This window comes from Armigeres subalbatus, chromosome 2 (genome assembly GCF_024139115.2).
Source record: "Armigeres subalbatus isolate Guangzhou_Male chromosome 2, GZ_Asu_2, whole genome shotgun sequence".
Taxonomy (NCBI): domain Eukaryota; kingdom Metazoa; phylum Arthropoda; class Insecta; order Diptera; family Culicidae; genus Armigeres; species Armigeres subalbatus.
The window spans coordinates 4051395-4070696 of record NC_085140.1 but is presented as its reverse complement, the minus strand read 5'-3'; the positions used below and the strand labels follow the sequence as shown (position 1 = coordinate 4070696).

Genomic DNA, 19302 nt, shown 5'->3' with positions numbered 1-19302 from the left:
TAATGTAAGGAAAAAATCCGTTTTAAAACTGAGTTGTCTGGAAGGTCAAATCCATCAAGTTAATTTTCGATTGGCGGCGCTAGTGTGCATGAGACTATCCGACATTTTCATGCTTAATTGCTCAGTCACTCATTGCTCAGCATTATGACAGCTAGATGTGTATTTTATCAAATTTAGACAACCGTTGATTTATATCACTAAGGTAAAAAATAACAGATAATACGAAGAAAGTGAAAACAATCTGAAACAATTTTTAGAAATTTTGCAGGCAGGAGTATCTAGTTTCACTTCACGCACGACAAAAATGAACCTGTATTCTTGTTTATCAAACCGGACTCATTCAAACTCGTTCGATTTTATCATCTGATCTTGCTGTCTGGGTGCCATGAATTTATAGTCATTTGAATTCTCGTTTGGCAGTGTGTAATATGCATATAGACTAACGCAAAATGAACTCCTTCAAGAAATTATGACGTTTGAGCGGGTCGCATAATGAACGCAAAATGAACTTTTGTTCGAGAAAACGACCCGCTCAAATGTCAAAATCCATCGGGTGAGTGAATTCGATGAACCCCTGCATAAGTCTATTGCCGATATCTATCTTATCGATCTCACGTCTCACGTAACTCACCATACGCAACCGCGCAATCGCGAAATAATTTGAATTGAGAGCATCAGTAGGCCATGGCTTTTAACACGTTTGCAAAGCAACCAGTTTTTCCCCTGATAAGTAACAGACGACATGTAAGTATTATTTTATCCTAGGCAACTAACTAACGTATTTGGGTGGTCCTTTCCGATGGCACGAGGCCACACATTTGGCGATCCTTGCCGGGTTAAATCGTTAAAACAAATTGAAAACGAAAAACAAATAGCCTTTTCACTAAAAACATTAACATTGGATACAATTTGGAAAAACTGGTTGAAACAGGAACGGGACATTAGACGAAAGGTATCTAAAAGGTAACCGTCAAAACCAGGGGGAATCCATCCTTCGGTTGAAAACCAGCCAATCCGTTGGTGCTGTAGTCCGTATCGTATTGCACTTGCTGCGCTGCTCTCCGAAGATGATTATTCTTGTTTGATGCGATGGCAGAACACCAAAATCGTCAGAATTCAGCCCGCTGTCCTCTTGTCAATGAAAATATTACGTATCAAAATTGGAATCTGCTCAGAACGCTGCACAATAGGACAGCCCCATATAAAGGAGTGGCCAAAACTACCAAAAGGTTAATTTTCTATTTGAGCGAGTAAAATGTGCTGAATACACAGCTTATAACCTATATTTTTATAATCAGGACGGTTTTTATTTTTTAGATTTTTTTGGGAGGGGTGGGGGGCGTTCAAACTAGCCCCTCCTAGAAATGATATTTTTACGTTTTTTGGGAAAACGGCTAGCTTTGCCATATTTTCGTCTCAAAAGTAACATATTCATAAATCGTTACAAAGCTCTTGAACAGATCTATGCAATAGGCTTGATAATGTAATAATAGCTCCGTCCAAAATTTAGTTTTTAGTAGATTTGTAAAAGCATATTTTACGTAGTTTTTAACGAACAAAACAGTTTGGTACCCAGCAATACCCCGCAGTAAAACATCATGCACTATACTATTGAACGCATAAGCTTTGAGGACCATGAATAAAATTCTGCCCAAATTCACAACTTTGTAAGATACATGATTTTTGAAAAATTGCCTATTTTTCTCTTTCTCGTGTACTAAGTATACGTAGAAGCTATATGATTGCTCCAAAAGCATTAAAAAGAACGCCCAAACATTCATAGTGTTGTATACCGATCGACTCAGTTCGACGAATTGAGGTGATGTCTGTGTGTACGTGTATGTTAATGTCTGTATGTGTGTGAGCAAAAATTATCTTAACTATTTTTTAGGCACTTACACTCAACCGATTTACTCGCAGCGAGTTTCATTCGTCAGAGAACGTTGTTCCATTGCTCCCTATTAGAAATAGGCTAGATCGGACTATGGGCTCAAAAGTTATGGCCAAAATACATTTTCTTATAATGTACGAGAAAGATAACATTACCGCTAGGGGGATTAATCAGGTGTTTTGGTAAACTTCTGATTTTTCAATTTTCATCTGAGTTACTCAATAATGCCACTTCAATTGAAAATGATGACGAACACAATTTACATAACATTTGAAGGGGGAGGGTTATGTCTTAACGTTGCGCCTAATTCAAGAAAAAATCAACTAACACATAAAAAGCGTCACGCAGTAGAAGGGAAGGGGTACAAAATTTACAATTTTGACATTACTACATAATAGAAGCGAGTTATAGATTTAACCATAACGTGTCATGAAGTGGTGGATGAGTAGTGTGTTAAATAACTCCTTGTCACAATACGTTTTTATATTTATGAAAGAAATCCTATGGAAATGTCAAATAAATGAAATTCCATTTTGTTGCATTCACAATATGACGCTAAATGAATGAAATTTTGATCATTTAGGAAAACTGTGTTGCGTCCATTTGTCTGTGACACGAATATACAGTAAAACCCTTTATATGACCATTAGTATTTTATCCAGCATCAAGCGGGCTTATTGCAAGCCAACAAAAAGTGACAAAATTCCGTTGGTTTTGTAGAATATGACAAAAATCGATACTATGCCAAACATTGGTCCCATACCCCATTAAAGGCTCGAAAAAAATATTTTTCGTTTCTATCTATGTTTTGCCTTTCTCGTATACTAAGTATACGGTAAAGGCTATATGATCGCTCCAAAAACAAACTTTTTATAGAAGGCCCGGAGACCCATAGTGTTATATACCAATCGACTCAGTTTGACGAATTGAGGTGATGTCTGTGTGTGTGTGTGTGTGTGTATGTGTGTGTGTGTGTGTGTGTGTGTGTGTGTGTGTGTGTGTGTGTGTGTGTGTGTGTGTGTGTGTGTGTGTGTGTGTGTGTGTGTGTGTGTGTGTGTGTGTGTGTGTGTGTGTGTGTATGTGTGTGTGTGTGCAAAACTACTCAAAAAATGTCACTCATTTTTCGGGCACTTATCCTCAACCGATTTGCTCGCAACAAGTTGCATTCGACGCAGAATCCTGTCCCATTGTTTCCTATTTGAAATTGGCCAAATCGGACTATGGGATCAAGAGTTATGGCCAAAATACAAATTCATACGGAAAAATCGCGTAAAAAATGTCACTCATTTTTCGGGCACTTATCCTCAACCGATTTGCTCGCAACAAGTTGCATTCGACGCAGAATCCTGTCCCATTGTTTCCTATTTGGAATTGGCCAGATCGGACTATGGAATCAAAAGTTATGGCCAAAATACAAATTCATACAAAAAAATCGCGTAAAAAATGTCACTCATTTTTCGGGCACTTATCCTCAACCGATTTGCTCGCAACGAGTTGCATTCGACGCAGAATCCTTTCTTATTATTTCCTATTGAAAATTGGCCAGGTCGAACTATGAGATCGAAAGTTATGGCCAAAATACAAATTCATACGAAAAAATCGCGTAAAAAATGTCACTCATTTTTCGGGCACTTATCCTCAACCGATTTGCTCACAACAAGTTGCATTCGACGCAGAATCCTGTCCCATTGTTTCCTATTTGGAATTGGCCAGATCGGACTATGGAATCAAAAGTTATGGCCAAAATACAAATTCATACAAAAAAATCGCGTAAAAAATGTCACTCATTTTTCGGCCACTTATCCTCAACCGATTTGCTCGCAACAAGTTGCATTAGACGCAGAATCCTGTCCCATTGTTTCCTATTTGAAATTGGCCAGATCGGACTATGGGATCAAAAGTTATGGCCAAAATACAAATTCATACGGAAAATCGCGTAAAAAATGTCACTCATTTTTCAGGCACTTTTCCTAAACCGATTTGCTCGCATTAAATTGCATTCGACGCAGAATGTCTCATATTTTCTTATTGAAAATTGGCCAGATCGGGCTATGGACTTATGTTATGTTATGGTCAAATTACTATTTATTGTGAAAAGAGTTCAAAAAAGTCTAGCTCACTTTTTTAGCACTAAGACTTCATCTATTCCCCAAGCAACACAAGTTCAACACATCTGGTTGCAGTAACCATATTGTGACTGAATCCGGTCATATATAAGTTACTGTGATTGATGTGCAATATGTGTGCTTCTCAGGTCGCTCGCAACAGATTGCATTCGACGCAGAATCTTGTCCCATTGTTCCCTATAGAAACTTGGCCGGATCGTACAATTGGGTCAAAAGTTATGGCGAAAATACTAATTTTAAAACTACAAAATAAAATGCCAATTTTTGCTCTTATGCTCATCCGATTTGTTTGCAACAAATTGCGTTTGTCGAGAATTTTTTTTATGCATAGGGACACGGCAGGTATTTCCGTCCATCGTCTTGGTGGCTAAAATCATCGAAAGGAACGTCCTTTTGCTAGAACTCCAATATAGCAGAACGTATCTCCTGAGCTTACGATTTGATACGGATGAGTTTGTCAAAAAAGTTTCTCTTTTATTGGTTTTCGAGACTACGACGAAAAGACGAAAATACCTGCCTTAACCCTATAAACAAATATGAAAAATATAACCAATCCACATATTGGTCCACTAAATTAATGATTTTGTGTGTGTTACTTCTACGTGAAGTTGACCGATTTACAATGATATGGAAATGCTAATATCATCTTCCAAACTTAGACGTACATGTTCATGATAGAATTATTTTTTTTTTTTTAGTCTTTATTAAGGTGTTTTTTAATCTACAGACTAAGTTCAACACCGTGATAGAATTAGAGGCGAAAGTATAGAATTGATAGTTCCGTTTAGCAACCCTATAACCAGAGACCGGCGGAGTGAAAAACTGTCGAAATGGCAACGTATGAAAAGGTGTGATATCGTGGAAATAATACTGGCATCACTTGAACTTTTTGCTTGACTCTTATGGGTGAAAAAAGTAAACAAGTCGATTTGGAACCTCTTTTGACGGTTTGATTGGAAACAAGATGGCGTCTTTGCCGATCTCTTATTCTAGTATTTCTAGTTCCGTTAGGATACGGCGAGCATGAAGAATGTTTTTTAGAAGTCGATTTGAAAGCGAGCGGAGGGCAATATTTGTGATGGCACATATCTCCACGGCCTTCCTTCTGGAGCTCCCGTATGAAGGAGAAGGAATATCAGTGTGGAAGCTGATACAAATATCTCACTGGCCTTTCAAATCGACTTCTATAAAAACATTCTTCATGCCGTTTCCAAACGGAACTATCAATTCTATACTTTCGCCTCTAATTCTATCATGAACATGTACGTCTAAGTTTGGAAAATGATATTAGCATTTCTATATCATCACATATTGATGTTACTTGAGATTTTTCCAAACCTTTTGAACGAACGAGAAAGGCACCATCACCGCTAGGTGGATTAATCTGGGTTTTTATGATTAAAACCACCATTTATTGCAGGATTCATAATTTTGGCCAAAAATACCTCCTTTTTTCCTATTGTGCGCTGCAGCAATAGTCTTTGGGAGCAAAATAAAATTTCAATGAAGAATTAGAAATTTCCCATAAGAAGGCAAAAATTAGAATATTATCAATAAAGAAATCGAATTTCCACAAATTAATGCAAAATTTCTATAAAAAACTAGTCGACCCGGCAGACGTTGTCCTGCATAGTAGGCGAAAATGCGCGTTGCAAACTGCCTATGCGAATTTCCCATACGAATCTTTATTTTACTTTTTCAGGATTTACTCTACTTTACTAATGATTTTCGACTAAGAAAATATCATATAAACCCGTCGGAAACTGTAACGAATGTAGCTGCTGAAGGAATGAATAAAATCAATCCAGCCGTTTTCGAGTTATGCGGATACGAACACAGACCATTTCATTTTTATTATATAGATTGAGAATTTTCCACAAAACAGAAATAAATCAGCAGATTTAAAAGCAAAAATTGCAATTAGAAAAACAAATTTAACGAACTTGGAAAAAAAAGAAAAAAATTCAATGAAGAAATCATAAAATGTTTCACGAAAGAAAAAAAACAAATTTTCATAAATATTAAGGTTATGCGATAACACACTTTTTCCTAACAAAACGAAACGAAATATAGAAATACTTTCGAGACTTCGAAACGATACGAAATAAAGATTCTTTTAATTCAAAATTTTACAAAACAAAACGAATTTTTTTTTTCCGCGGAATTTTTATTGAATTGGTTTTATATTATGTACGCAATTCTGGTTTTATTTTTTCAAATTCAAATAACTGCTTTGCGATCAATAGAGTTTCAGTAACAGAAAAAGCAGTCTGCGATAGGTAAATCGCCGCGTTCCTGTTTATATACCATTAGCAATGAGGCAATACCCCAGCATCTGTGCCGCTTTCAAAGGAATTCATTATGGAGTGTGTGCTCGCGAATCTAATCCATTTTATATCAGTTCAGTTTTAAGTAAGTATATAAAAATATAGGAATTGTGGGATTGTTTTGTATTCGGATTCAAATTCTGTTAAAACACTTTTTTCACTTAAGAATTATGTGGTTATGCTGAAGCATACTTAATATTGTCCTTGCAGCGTGGTTTTATGAACGAACTCAATTTCTGGTTTTGAATGAATGCATGAATGCATAAATTTAATTTTTTTATCTTGTTGGATGCTCGTTTATTTATCCACAACTGCTAGGCGCAGATAGAGAATTGCTAATAGCACATATTTGCTCGCAAGAAGAATCCTGGGCACCTTTCTAAAATGCACAAAGATATGTATTTCAGATTCGAGACAAGCCAGCCGTAGGCTGAAAGCCTCGATAATAAAGACATAAAACAAAATATTTCAGATTGTATTTCAGAAATGCGATCGCAAAGTTTTCACGGCAGCAGTTTACCATGTTGAATGTTTGTTGAATTCAATTGAGTGCTATGGACAGTATGAGCCGGTTACGGCCTGATAGTCAATTTAGGATTAGGATAGGAAAATAGTTTGACACTAATTGTTATAAGAAACCGCGTGCTCCCGCACTAGCTGACGTGATCAGCATCAACACGATCGATTGCACACAGGTCAAACAGGCATATTTTTTCCACTTCGCGTTCTGTCGTCCCGTAATCAGCAGTAAAATCTTGCATTTTGTTTTCCTTAGGGCCTTCTTAACTCTTGAGCGAAGCTTACCCATGTACTTAAACCTGGTTTGAAGCCTAAACGCAGATGTAGAAATCGGCCTTTAATAAGAACGAAGCGCTCTTAAAAACTTCAAAAGGCCAATGACCATAGGCTCTCTTTGACAAAGTTATACTAATCTGATTCATACCTGATTACATTTACACTTTTTTTTGTGGCAAAATGTAGCATTATTTATGAAAATTTTGTATTTACTTATTGCTCATATCTTGATTTCTTTATAGACAATTTCCTGTTTTTTTTATGAAAAATTTACACTCTTTGTTTGGTCGAAAGGGTTATTTGGCCGGAAGAGTTACTAGGCCGAAAGGGTCATTTTGCTGAAAAGGTCATTTGGCTGAAAGGGTCATTTGGCCATTTTCATTAGGGTTGTTTGGCCGAAAGGATCATGTGGCCGAATAGGACATTTGGTCGTATAAGACATTTGGCCGAATAGGTCATTTGAAAAGTGAGAAATTAGGAGTGAGAAGAGAGACGTCTCACTTCTCACTCCTCATTTCTCACTTTTCAAATGACCTTTTCGTCCAAATGCCATATACGGCCAAATGTCCTATTCGGCCACATGACCCTTTCGGCCAAACAACCCTTTCGGCCAAATGACCTTTTCAGTAAAATGACCCTTTCGGCCTAATGACCTTTTCAGTAAAATGACCCTTTCGGCCTAATGACCCGTTTGGCCTAATAACCCTTTCTGCCAAACGACCCTTTCGGCCTAATGATCATTTCGGCCAAACGTCTCACTTCTCACTCCTCATTTCTCACTTTTCAAATGACCTATTCGGCCAAATGTCTCATACGGCCAAATGTCGCCTAATAACTCTTCCGGCCTAATAACCCTTTCGACCAAATGACCCTTTCGTCCAAATGACCCTTTCGGCCTAATGACCCGTTTGGCCTATTGACCCTTTCGTCCAAATGACCCTTTCGGCCAAATGACTTTCGGTCTTACGGTCTGTTCGACCAAATGGTATATTCGGCCAAACAACTGGCATTCGGCCGAACGGTAATCGGTCAAACGATCCTTTCCCTCCCTTCCCTCCCTCCCTTTCCCACCACTCAAACAATATAAGAGGACAAGCTATATTGACAAGAAAGGAAGGCAAATCTATAATTAGGGATGTTAGAGACATTGACAAGAATAAAATGTCTACCATAGTGGAATGCGAAGAAGAATTAGAATCCTGGTTGTTGGTAAATGTACACACTGCTAAAAATAACTATATATAGTATATGTGTACATGTGTCATATATTTTTATTATAGCGCCACCGTAGTACAATCGATATGGATCCACACATAAATCAAATTATTGCTTATTCGTGACCATACGTAAAATTTATTTCAATATATATTTTTTAAGTGTTTTGCGTGATTTTTGATAATAAAATTGTGTGTTTTTTTGGTAGTGCATGCCACGTTAGGAACATATATGAACGGGAACCCTTGGAAAAGTAAAACAATAGTGATGGGTGATTTTATTCATAAATAAGTTGACAAGATATAGCACGAACGGAAATAATGGGAAAAAAAAAAGTTCACCAGAAAACTAACGAGGATGGAGAGCTCATGTTGAATTTTGTGAAATTACATAACATGATAGTAATATCAATGAGATTTGAGGAGTCGTATTAGTCACATGGAATAATGGTAACAGTAGCTCACAAATAGACCACAAATGGGAATCAAACATTCCTATAAGATTTGTAAGAGCAAGATGGATAACAATTCAGACAGACCATGAAATGATGATTTCTAATTGGCATTACATCCCCACACAGAGCCGCCTCGCAGCTTAGTGTTCATTTAGCACTTTCACAGATAGGGGAAGGGGGGGAAAAATGCCCTAGCTAAGCAAACACTGATTTATTGTCTTATTTGTAACGCTATTCATGGGTATTTTTACATTATGCAACAGTTAAACAAGATAGCTAGTTGATGTCATTCAAAAATTGTCAAAAATCTCAATCATATTGATAATATTTACATTTCAAAAAAGTGGCGATATTCTGTTGCCGGAAAACTCATGAGGCAAAACGCCTTTTAGCTGGCAACTACTACAAAGTACCATGCGTCGGCGAATCAGCATTCTGATATGGATAGTGCGTGGAGACGCAAGTACATTGTAGGTTAGCGCCACAAGGGCGTTTTGCCTAGCCAAAATGTTAGATGTTTCTTCAAAACGTGGAAATTTTCGGTTTTTCCGACCTTCCCATACACGAAAATTGCCTAGACCGGCACCGGGAATCGAAGCATGGTCTTGCTTTGTAGCCGCGCGTCTTACCGCACGGCTGAGGAGGGAAATGATGATTACAGAAAACAAAGAAAGCTTGTTTTGTGGAAAATGATAAAATAACGGAAGCCTATCAACATTACTCAGATAAAGTAACACAAACCGTCTTACCGCACGGCTAAGGCCAGGCCATTATTGTGTTTGAATTTCAGAATATTCGGTATTTCGCTCGTCGCCAATGAATCGCCTGCTTTGGGCGTAATTACAGCGGCACACTAGGAGTTAACTTTCTGAAATCAGTATGGCGAAAGGCATCTAAGGTTCGATTTCTCAAAATTAAGCACCTTCATCGAAAAAATATTTGGTAGGCGTAGTAGCGGACACCTTCCTACATAACCGGTACCAAATAGTTTTTCATGAAAAGTTCCTAATTTTGAGAAAACCAGCGTTAGATGTCTTTCGCCATACAAATTTCTGGCGGTTAACTCTTGCTGGCTATTTTGTGCATATACTATAGCGCCTGGATGTGCCGGCGGCGGGTAGAAAATCAGCCACTGCCAATAATTCATTGTGGTATAGTGAAAGGTATAGCGTAATTGATATGGTTTATTGTGCTAACGTCATTGATTGCAATAGTATAACAAGACTGCTTAGATTTGCATAGATTGTAAAGATCCCACAGTTTTTGAAGACGATGTACTAATAATAGCGGAAAAGGTAGAAGACGCAGAAAGAGTAATAAAATTTTAAAAGAAGAGCTGAGCAAAGTAGGTCTAGAAATTAACGAAAAATAGAGTCAAGTGATGATCAGGCTACTGGTTTGTGGGATTGTAGCACCGCGGTGCACCGGTGGCATCAAAGATGGTTTGGGTGAAGTCAGGTAGGTCAGTTTGTTTTGCTCTAGCGCGCGTCGAAGGTGGTTGTATGCCTCCCATTCAGCGGCATCGTGACGCCATCGTGACCTCGAGGAGATGTTAGGAGGAGATGCGTGGTTGCTTCCGAATAAATCGGAAGACACTTCCCACTTGAGATCTGGGAGAAGGGACCGACTGCCAGAGGACACATCGACGGCGGTTGCCGAATTACCGTTGAAAAAGGTGAGTGAGCCATTATTAGTAGGCACCAGGTCTGCCGTCTCAAAAACTTCTAGCAGAGCGGTACCTCGGGGATCTGATCTGAGATTCCAGCATGGGATGAGCGTTCATGTCCCCCAAGAAGAGGATAGGGGGCAGGAGAATCGCTTTTTGAGTAATGTCCGGTGGCGAGCCGCATGGTAGAGATACGTTTGATAAGAAAATTATTTTAAGCTTTTAGTGGAATGTGTTTCGACCTCAACAGTAAAGGCCGTCTTCAGTCGAGTCAAATATATGCAGATCGAAATTAATTTATTGGATTTTTTGGTGATAATTATACTACTCAAAGCGAAATGGAGTAGGGACACGGCAGGTATTTCCGTCCATCGTCATAGGGGCTAAAACCAACGAAAGCAACGTACATTTGCTAGAACTCCACTATAGCAGAACGTTTCTCCTAAGCCTACGATTTGGTACGTATCAGTTTTACAAAAAAGCGTCTCTTTTATTGGTTTTCGAGACTATGACGAACAGACGAAAATACCTGCCGTGTCCCTAGATAAAAGTAATGAAGAAACAGATTCGATTGACACCGCAAGCGAGCGGCAAGTGTGAAATGATTAGAAACTGAAGAGGATCATATGAGAGAACAAGCATTGTGGAAATCGTTGTTTATTCTGTTTATTCTACAGCGGTTTCAACCCGCCTATGTGTTGTTTGGCAAGCGTAAACAGTTCTATTGATTCGTGGCATATTTTCAGAGATTCATACAAGAGCGCGCTAATTCTCTTCACGCATAACTATCGCAAGCCCATACTTCGCCCAAATTTAATCTTATTCGAACTACATTTCATCAATTTTTCGTCAATTGGATTCTATAATTAGGAAAGTTTTGATCACCGCGATGTCTTGGTACACCACGTCACTATCCAAGTCGTTCCTGGGTGGACGTTAGGCACAGCGATTTCAACAATGATTGTTCTCTCATAAAGCCCTCTGCTAATCTTCAGTTTCTATTCATTTCACGCTTGCCACTCGCTTGCGGTGTCAATCGAATCTGTATCTTTATTACTTTCATCTACTCCCTTTCGCTTTGAGTAGTATAATTATCACTGTAAAAGCCAATAAATTAATTCCGATAAAGTCACGCGGTGATCAAAACTTTCCTAATTACATGCAGTTGGCTTTCCACAACACTGCACCTTACTGAAATTAAAAACAGTCGGCACCTCATATATGAAACAAACTCAGCTGCTATCCACATCATTATATTTGACACTACGTCCCATAAGGACCAAAATGCTCTTAAAAGATACCCAGAAGCCCAATTTCATGGGTAAATCACGTGCTCTCGAATATAAAACAAGTAAGTATAAAACAATGCCATCACAACCCACCCGGAAACGTGAGTCCACAATCTAACGAACTTTCGAATCACGTAACTCAAAACGAGCCAAGAGCGAGAGAGAGGAGAAAAAACGAAAATCTGTGGCGGAAGCAGCTTCCAACAGAAGGCCACATCATCAGCGATCGGCAAAAATGTTTACCGACTGGGCTCACTCTGGCTGGAGCACCAACAGAAATAAAAAGATGCTTCCATAAATTTTCGAATAAAATCGCAAATAAAGCAAATTTTCCAGATCTTTCCACTTTTCCACCATCACTCACACTTGGCGGTACGATGCAGACAAATCCGTTCCGTATCTACTCTTTTCGAAGCTGAAAAACCCGGCACCGCGCACCGCCTGCCACGTTAGATCCATTCTTTGACAACTTGCTGCCTACTTCGATCTCCCCCAGCAGCGGGTTCTGCCCTGCTGATGGTTCGCAATTCTGGGCAAACGGGAAGAAAGTCACGAAAGTGAATGTATTTTCGATTTGTTATTACACATTATGCTTTCGGTGGAGCCCGTCCACCCGTTCGGCCATTCATTCGTTCGTCATGGTTTTATAACCAGGAAGCTCATCCTGCTGGAAGCGTATAAATTTGCTCCGTTCTCGTGCACACACATGCACAAACGATGCCCGATACATTATAAAATATAAAATATCCGCATCGTGTATCTGCTGAGCGCATACCTCTTCCGGTTGGATTGGAACCACCATGTCCGACCGCTGAGATTGGTAGACCAAATCGTAACCACGGCACTTGGCACTGGCATTCGGCATGGATGGAGCCGAGAAGCTCGGCTGCTCGAATGGGTCGTGGGTGACCGAACTTGTACGTGAAATTCATTTCGTTACGACTCACAATAGGTGCGCCGTTTCGAAACGTCCATTCGGTGGGACAGAGGATGAGTCCTCGTTTTTGGGTCCATGGTAATTTTGTGTTATATTCTGAATGCGGATTCGAACGAGGTGCCTCTACCCTATATTGTGGAAGATGTTGAAACAGCGTGAGATGCACCACAAATCAGGTTAGAGTGGAACGCCACCGAGCATCGGTGAAAATGGCCACCCACTACCCACCCAGTGCACTGGGTGGGGTCGAGTTGTCACAATCCTTATTTCCTCTTAACCACTGCCTTTTTCATTCGCAAATACACTTAAGATGAAATATTTTGCAGTTGTTGAGAGATGCTGAGTTGGAAATGGTTTGGTTAAATTATTATGAAATTTCCACAAAGCTTGTAAAAATTTTTTTTTAGATGTCAGTGGTTATTAGAAGTATGTAGAATGCATACATCAACTTTATTAGTAGGCATAGTTCCGTTACAAACTGATTTATGTTAAAACCAGTTCACATTGCATAAATATTCAGTATAAACCGAATGAGGTAAAATGAATATTAAAATATTTGTTTTTCAGTTTAATGTGAGTGACATCGAAAGATCTATTTTATTCATTATCGATAAATCTAATTATGTATAATAAATAACTATTCCTATAGCCTCATTTTGAGAGTTCAGTTTGATTTGCGAAGTATTTGAATGCTAATATAGCATGATTTCACGATGCAAACCGCTGAGTCCGTGTTCTACCATAATTTTAATACACGTATGGACGCCGAGTGGTCGTTGTCGTGGTTGTTGTTCCCACAAGTTTGTTCAGCAGTGCTTCCTTGAGAGGTTTTTTCAGCTTTTTGGGTTTGGGCGTAGTGGTTGTTGTGGTCGTAGTTGTAGTCGTTGGTGGCGGTGTTGTTGTCGTCGTGCTGCATGGCGGCGTCGTAACTTCGTAGACGGGTTCGTACTTTGAGTAGAACACTGGTTCGTATTTGGGATAGTAAACTGGCTCCGGTGGTGCGTAGTAGACTGGCTCCGGCGGCGCGTAGTAGACTGGCTCTGGTTCATGATAGTAGACAGGTTCGGGTTCAGGGCAGTCGACTGGTTCCGGAACATAATCGTATTCGACGATTGGATACGCTGGCGGTTCGTGATGCCAATTGGCGTGACGTTTATGCTTTCCCACGTGGGACTTATGGGTGGGTTCTAAATTTAACGAAACAGTGAGTTTAAATTCCATTTAAAGCTACTGGTTAATAATGTTTACCTGGATGATGGTGATGAATACTGGCACCGGACACCATCACAGTAACACATGCAACAGTTAACAGTTTAGTCCACATTTTGTAAATTTGCTGCTAAATTGAACTATCACAACTAGTACGTCTTTCTTCGTTGCAAATTCAGAATCAACTGATGACTTCCCTCCGATTTGCATCGAATTTGTACCCGTTTCAAAATGAGCGGGCTCATGCAGCCTTTACTGCAAAAGCTAATTGAGGTTTGAAAAACTAATGGAAGGCAAAAGCAGTAATGAGGGTGGCGAACCGGATTTTAATAGTTTTTCGCTCGATGAAATAATGGTTATTTGCGAAACATACTTTAATACTCGTTCTGGGAATTTAGAAAGCAGGTAGAAACCTGACCATTAGAGACTGGGTGACATGTGCCTGGTACCGGCATAGTAAATAGATACTCCCCATATCCGCCAAATAGAAATTGGAAGGAGGTGCATCTAAAAACCGTCTTTGCTTTCAAACTTCTTCTTCTCTGTTGTGCAACTTTCTACCTCTTAGTATCTAGCCGTCATGTGCCAAAGTTACATTATGAACTAGCAAAAGAGTTAATACCTTTGAAATACATTCAAAATAAACTTGATTAGAAAACACGTTTTTTCTCAAGTAACTTTTAGGGAAATCGTTTCACGAATTCCTCCATTTGATGTCACAGAAATTATTTCAAACGTCGTGTTGAGGATACATACAGGGATGATTTAAAATCTTTTTGACTCTATATACAGACTATTCCAGAAATTATAAGCACACTTAGTTTTCTTTTTTATTATTCCGAACTTTTTCAAGTTTTTGGTTATGTATAGTTCATTATCTTGGCTACTTCCTCATGTTTAAGTGGGATCGTTTTTTATCACCTCGTGACTTTAACGAAATTACTTTTTTTACTTTTTTCGGTGATAATTATTTCTACTCAAAGCGAAAAGGAGTAGATGAAAGTAATGAAGATACAGATTAGATTGACAGATTAGCAATCAAGCGGCAAGTGTGAAATAAATAGAAACTGAAAATTAGCAGAGGGCCATATGTGAGAAAAGCATTGTTAAAATCGCAGTTTCTATTCATTTCACACTTGCCGCTCGCTTGCGGTGTCCATCTGATTTGTATCTTCATTACTTTCATCTACTCCCTTTCGCTTTGAGTAGAAATAATTATCACCGAAAATAACCAATGACGTAATTTCGAGAAAGAGGATTAATAGAGGTATTTTATATTCAAAGGGTGGTGCTTCGAAAAGCATCAAGAAATGTAGAGCCATTGTTTTTAATTGTAGAACATGTTTTTTGCCTTACTCAATCGGTGTTTGATTCTGATTAGTTTTTTGAATGAGCCCCAACATTTAACGAACACCACAGTAATTCTTATCTTCTGACACGTTGTATTAATGGGAATTTGTATTAACCAAGATAATGTTTTCACTTTTTCAGGGTTTTCTGGTCATCGCAACATAGTTGCAACCTCTTCTCGACGGAAAGACTAACTTTTTTATATACACCTGTAATGCAAATTCAACTGATCTAAATGCTATACGTTCTTCTCTAGTTGGGGTTTCAAGAAGAAAAAGTGTAGCCTAGTCCTGGTGTTGGGTGGGACTTTAAACAAATTTGACCCGACTGTCCGCATGAAGCTTGAGATCCTGGGACTGAGTGAAGTCGTTGGCCAAACTTTGGAGAACACAGAACGCCGGAAACCGGGGACATTCGCCTCCTCTACGATATCTCACGACGATTAAGCGGGGCGAAGATGAATGCAACGATGCTTGTGAAAGACACGAATGATCAGTTATTGACCGACCAAACTGACCAGCTGAAACGCTGGTTCGAGCACTTCGAACAACTTTTTCAAGTGCCAGCCAGGCCATCGCCACCTCGGCATGATCTGCCTAGGATCCGACGTATAACACGCGTCAATACCGAAGCTCCATCACTGCTAAAGATTCAAACAGCCATCCAAAGCATGAAATCGAATAAAGCCCCATGGGTCGACCGCATATCAGCCGAGATGCTCAAAGCTGACCCCATGACATCCGCTCAACTACTGCATCGTTTATTTCGTAATATCTGGGACACTGCCACTTTCCCGGTCGACTGGATACAAGGTATTTTAGTGAAGGTGCCCAAAAAGGGTGACCTGACTGTATGCGATAACTGGCGAGGCATTATGTTGCTGTGTACCGTTCTCAAAGTTCTGTGCAAAATTATCCTAGCCCGAATTCAGGAGAAGATCGATGCGACTCTCCGGCGGCAGCAAGCCGGATTCCGTGCCGGAAGATCCTGTGTGAACCATATTGTCACGCTCCGCATCATTCTGGAGCAGGTCAACGAATTCCAAGAGTCCCTTTACTTGGTATTCATTGACTACGAAAAGGCTGTCGATCGTCTCAATCACGAGAATATGTGGGGCGCCCTGAGACGCAAAGGAGTTCCTGAGAAAATCATCGGCCTCATCAAGGCACAGTACGAGGCCTTCTCGTGTAGAGTGCTGCACAATGGGGTCTTGTCCGACCCTATCCGGGTCGTAGCTGGTGTGAGGCAAGGATGTATTCTATCACCGTTACTGTTCCTCATCGTAATCGACGAGATTCTGATAAATGCGATTGACCGTGAACCAAACCGCGGGCTGTTATGGCAACCTATAACCATGGAGCACCTAAACGACTTCGAATTGGCTGATGACGTTGCACTCCTCGCGCAACGGCGCTCTGATATGCAGAGTAAGCTCAACGACCTTGCCGAGCGCTCCTCCTCGGCAGGTTTAGTCATCAACGTCAACAAAACCAAATCGTTGGATGTAAACACGGTGATAATATCTTCCAATATCTTGGTAGCCAAATGGCGTCAGACGGCGGTACCAAGATCGACATAGGCGCACGGATCAAGGAAGCAAGGGCTGCCTTTGCGAGTTTAAGAAATATCTGGAAAAACAGGCAGATAAGTGAACGCACCAAAATACGAATTTTCAACTCTAACGTGAAATCTGTGCTGTTATACGCTAGCGAAACATGGTGTGTATCAATGGAGAACACTCAACGGTTGGAGGTGTTCATCAACAGATGCCTACGGTATATAATTCGGGCCTGGCGGCCTCACAATTGGATCTCAAACAACGAGCTCCCTCGTCGTTGTCACCAGAGGCCGATAACAACAGAAATTCGGGATCGGAAGTGGGGCTGGGTCGGCCACACTCTACGTAGGGGCGGAAACGAAATCTGTAAACAAGCATTTTTTTTCCTTGTCGGGTATTTTAATCACTGCGACCATTTGTTAGATCTATTGTGATATATGCCCCATTTGATCTAGCTTTGTCAGGTTGACGCATCATTACTATTTAGAGCAGTTGCATTGCCTTGACTACCAGCGTTATCCCAATGCGGTATTATGGTCCTGATGCATCGTACTACCGTATTGGGACTTGTTCTCCAAACTTTTGAGGGTTCTATCAGCCCCTTGTTGAAGAACTGTAATCTCTTTCTAAAAATTGCCGGACAATGGCATAACAGATGTTTCGAGTCTTCTACATGTATGCCGCAGAAACGACATACATCATCTTGAAGTTTTCCTAACAGCTTCAAGTGATATCGGCTCCGGAAATGGCCTGTTATAAGGCCTGTGTATGTGTTAAGATCTTTTTTTTTAAAGATCTAAAATTTTGCGAGTGATAGATACGTTTGGTGTGATGAAACGTTTAGACTGCCTCGCAATCAATGTGTTTTTCCAAATGTCCTCTATTTTAGAATGTTCCCAAGATTCGAGTTCCATCCGAAGAGAACACGCAGATACACCACAAAATGGTTCGGGACCTATGAATTGTCGAGATGAACCAAGTCTGGCCAGCATATCAGCTTGTTCATTGCCTTCAATGCCACAATGACCAGGAACCCAATACAGGTTCACTTTGTTACGACTACCCAAGGTTTGGAGTGACTGAACACATTCCCAAACGAGTTTATATCTACATATTGCTGATTTCAAAGCATTCAATGCTGCTTGACTGTCAGACATTATGCAAATATTTGAATGCTTATAATTTCTGTGTAAGCATAATTTAGAGCATTCAAGAATAGCCTGAACTTCAGCTTGGAAAACAGTTGGCCATTTGCCCATGGGAATCGAACTATTTATCCCTGGGCCAGTCACGCTTGCCCCAACTTGATTGTTCAGCTTTGAACCATCGGTGTAAAATACAATTGATCCTGAGCGAAGATTTGGTCCACCGTTTGCCCATGTATTTCGCTCAAGATTAATTACATTAAAACAACGACAAAAGTTGTATCTTCTCCTCATCCAGTCATCATTGTTTGTGATAAGTGAGTTGATATTTATTTTGTTTAGAATACTAAGATGTCCTTTCAGAGGTTTAAATCTCTTAAACCTTCGCAGAGGTTTAAATCTCTTTTGATTTTCAAAGCACTCTTCTCTGCTTCTAACTGAATATATTGATCCAATGGTAGCACGTGGGGCAAAGCGTCTAGCGCTTTATCCGGCGTGCTTCCCATTGCACTTTTTCTGAACCACCCTTTCTTCTGGTTTTGGCTACCATATTAATGCGGCATATGAGATTCTGGGTTTCACAATCGCCGTATAAATCCATTGAATCATTTTTGGCTTCAGTCTCCACATTTTACCGAATGTCGCCTTACTTATCCATAAAGCATTTGTAGTCTTACTCAATGCTTTCTCAAGATGTAAGTCCCAATTCAGCTTACTGTCAAGTCTAACTCCAAGATGCTTGACTGAGTTTGAAGGTTTCAAATCTGCTCCTTTCAATTTTAAAGTAGGAAAAGAATAATTTCTTCTCCTTGTAAACGCCACCAATGTGGCCTTTGAGGGATTTATGTTTAATCCTTCTTTATCACACCATAGTGTGGTGAAATTTAGGGCAATTTGCATTCGGTTAGAAATAACACAGTCATATTTACCTCTCACCAATATAACTATATCATCCACGAAGCCACGAGCCTCCAGTTGTTTCAGAAGATCATCAACGATTAAAGACCACAATAGAGGTGATAGTACGCCTCCTTGGGGACACCCTTTTACTGCTCTTACACTAATTGATGAGCTTCCAAGGTTGGCTGATATTTCTCTTTTTGATAACATCTCGCCAATCCAATCAACAATGCATACATCGAAACCTCGTTTCAACAGCATCCTTCATTGAACTGTGAGATGTGTTATCGAATGCTCCTTCAATGTCAAGGAACGCTGCAAGTGAGATTTCTTTTGCTTCAAAAGATCTTTCCAACTTTGTAACTAGCTTGTGAAGCGCTGTTACTGAAGATTTTCCCTCCTGATACGCGAACTGATTTCTGCTTAGAGGAGTTTTCGTT

General features: G+C 39.8%; 1 protein-coding gene and 1 long non-coding RNA gene across 2 annotated transcripts in view; both read right to left on the bottom strand.

The window, feature by feature from the left end:
* LOC134213950 (uncharacterized) overlaps positions 1-19302 on the bottom strand; it is a 555234-nt gene that overhangs the window by 515572 nt on the left and 20360 nt on the right. The gene's annotated exons all lie outside the window — the stretch shown is intronic.
* LOC134213946 (uncharacterized) lies at positions 13256-14109 on the bottom strand. Its single transcript, XM_062693399.1, has 2 exons — positions 13949-14109; positions 13256-13887 (listed from the first exon to the last, which is right to left on the bottom strand). The coding sequence occupies exons 1-2, from the start codon at positions 14022-14024 to the stop codon at positions 13448-13450; spliced, it is 516 nt and encodes a 171-aa protein (XP_062549383.1). The 5' UTR covers positions 14025-14109; the 3' UTR covers positions 13256-13447.

What these genes read in the sequence shown, in the direction of transcription:
- LOC134213946 (XM_062693399.1), bottom strand. Translation starts at nt 14,024, where the DNA reads ATGTGGACTAAACTGTTAACTGTTGCATGTGTTACTGTGATGGTGTCC. An exon ending in TATTCATCACCATCATCCAG is followed by an intron (nt 13,888 to 13,948) that starts GTAAACATTATT and finishes CGTTAAATTTAG; the next exon opens with AACCCACCCATAAGTCCCAC.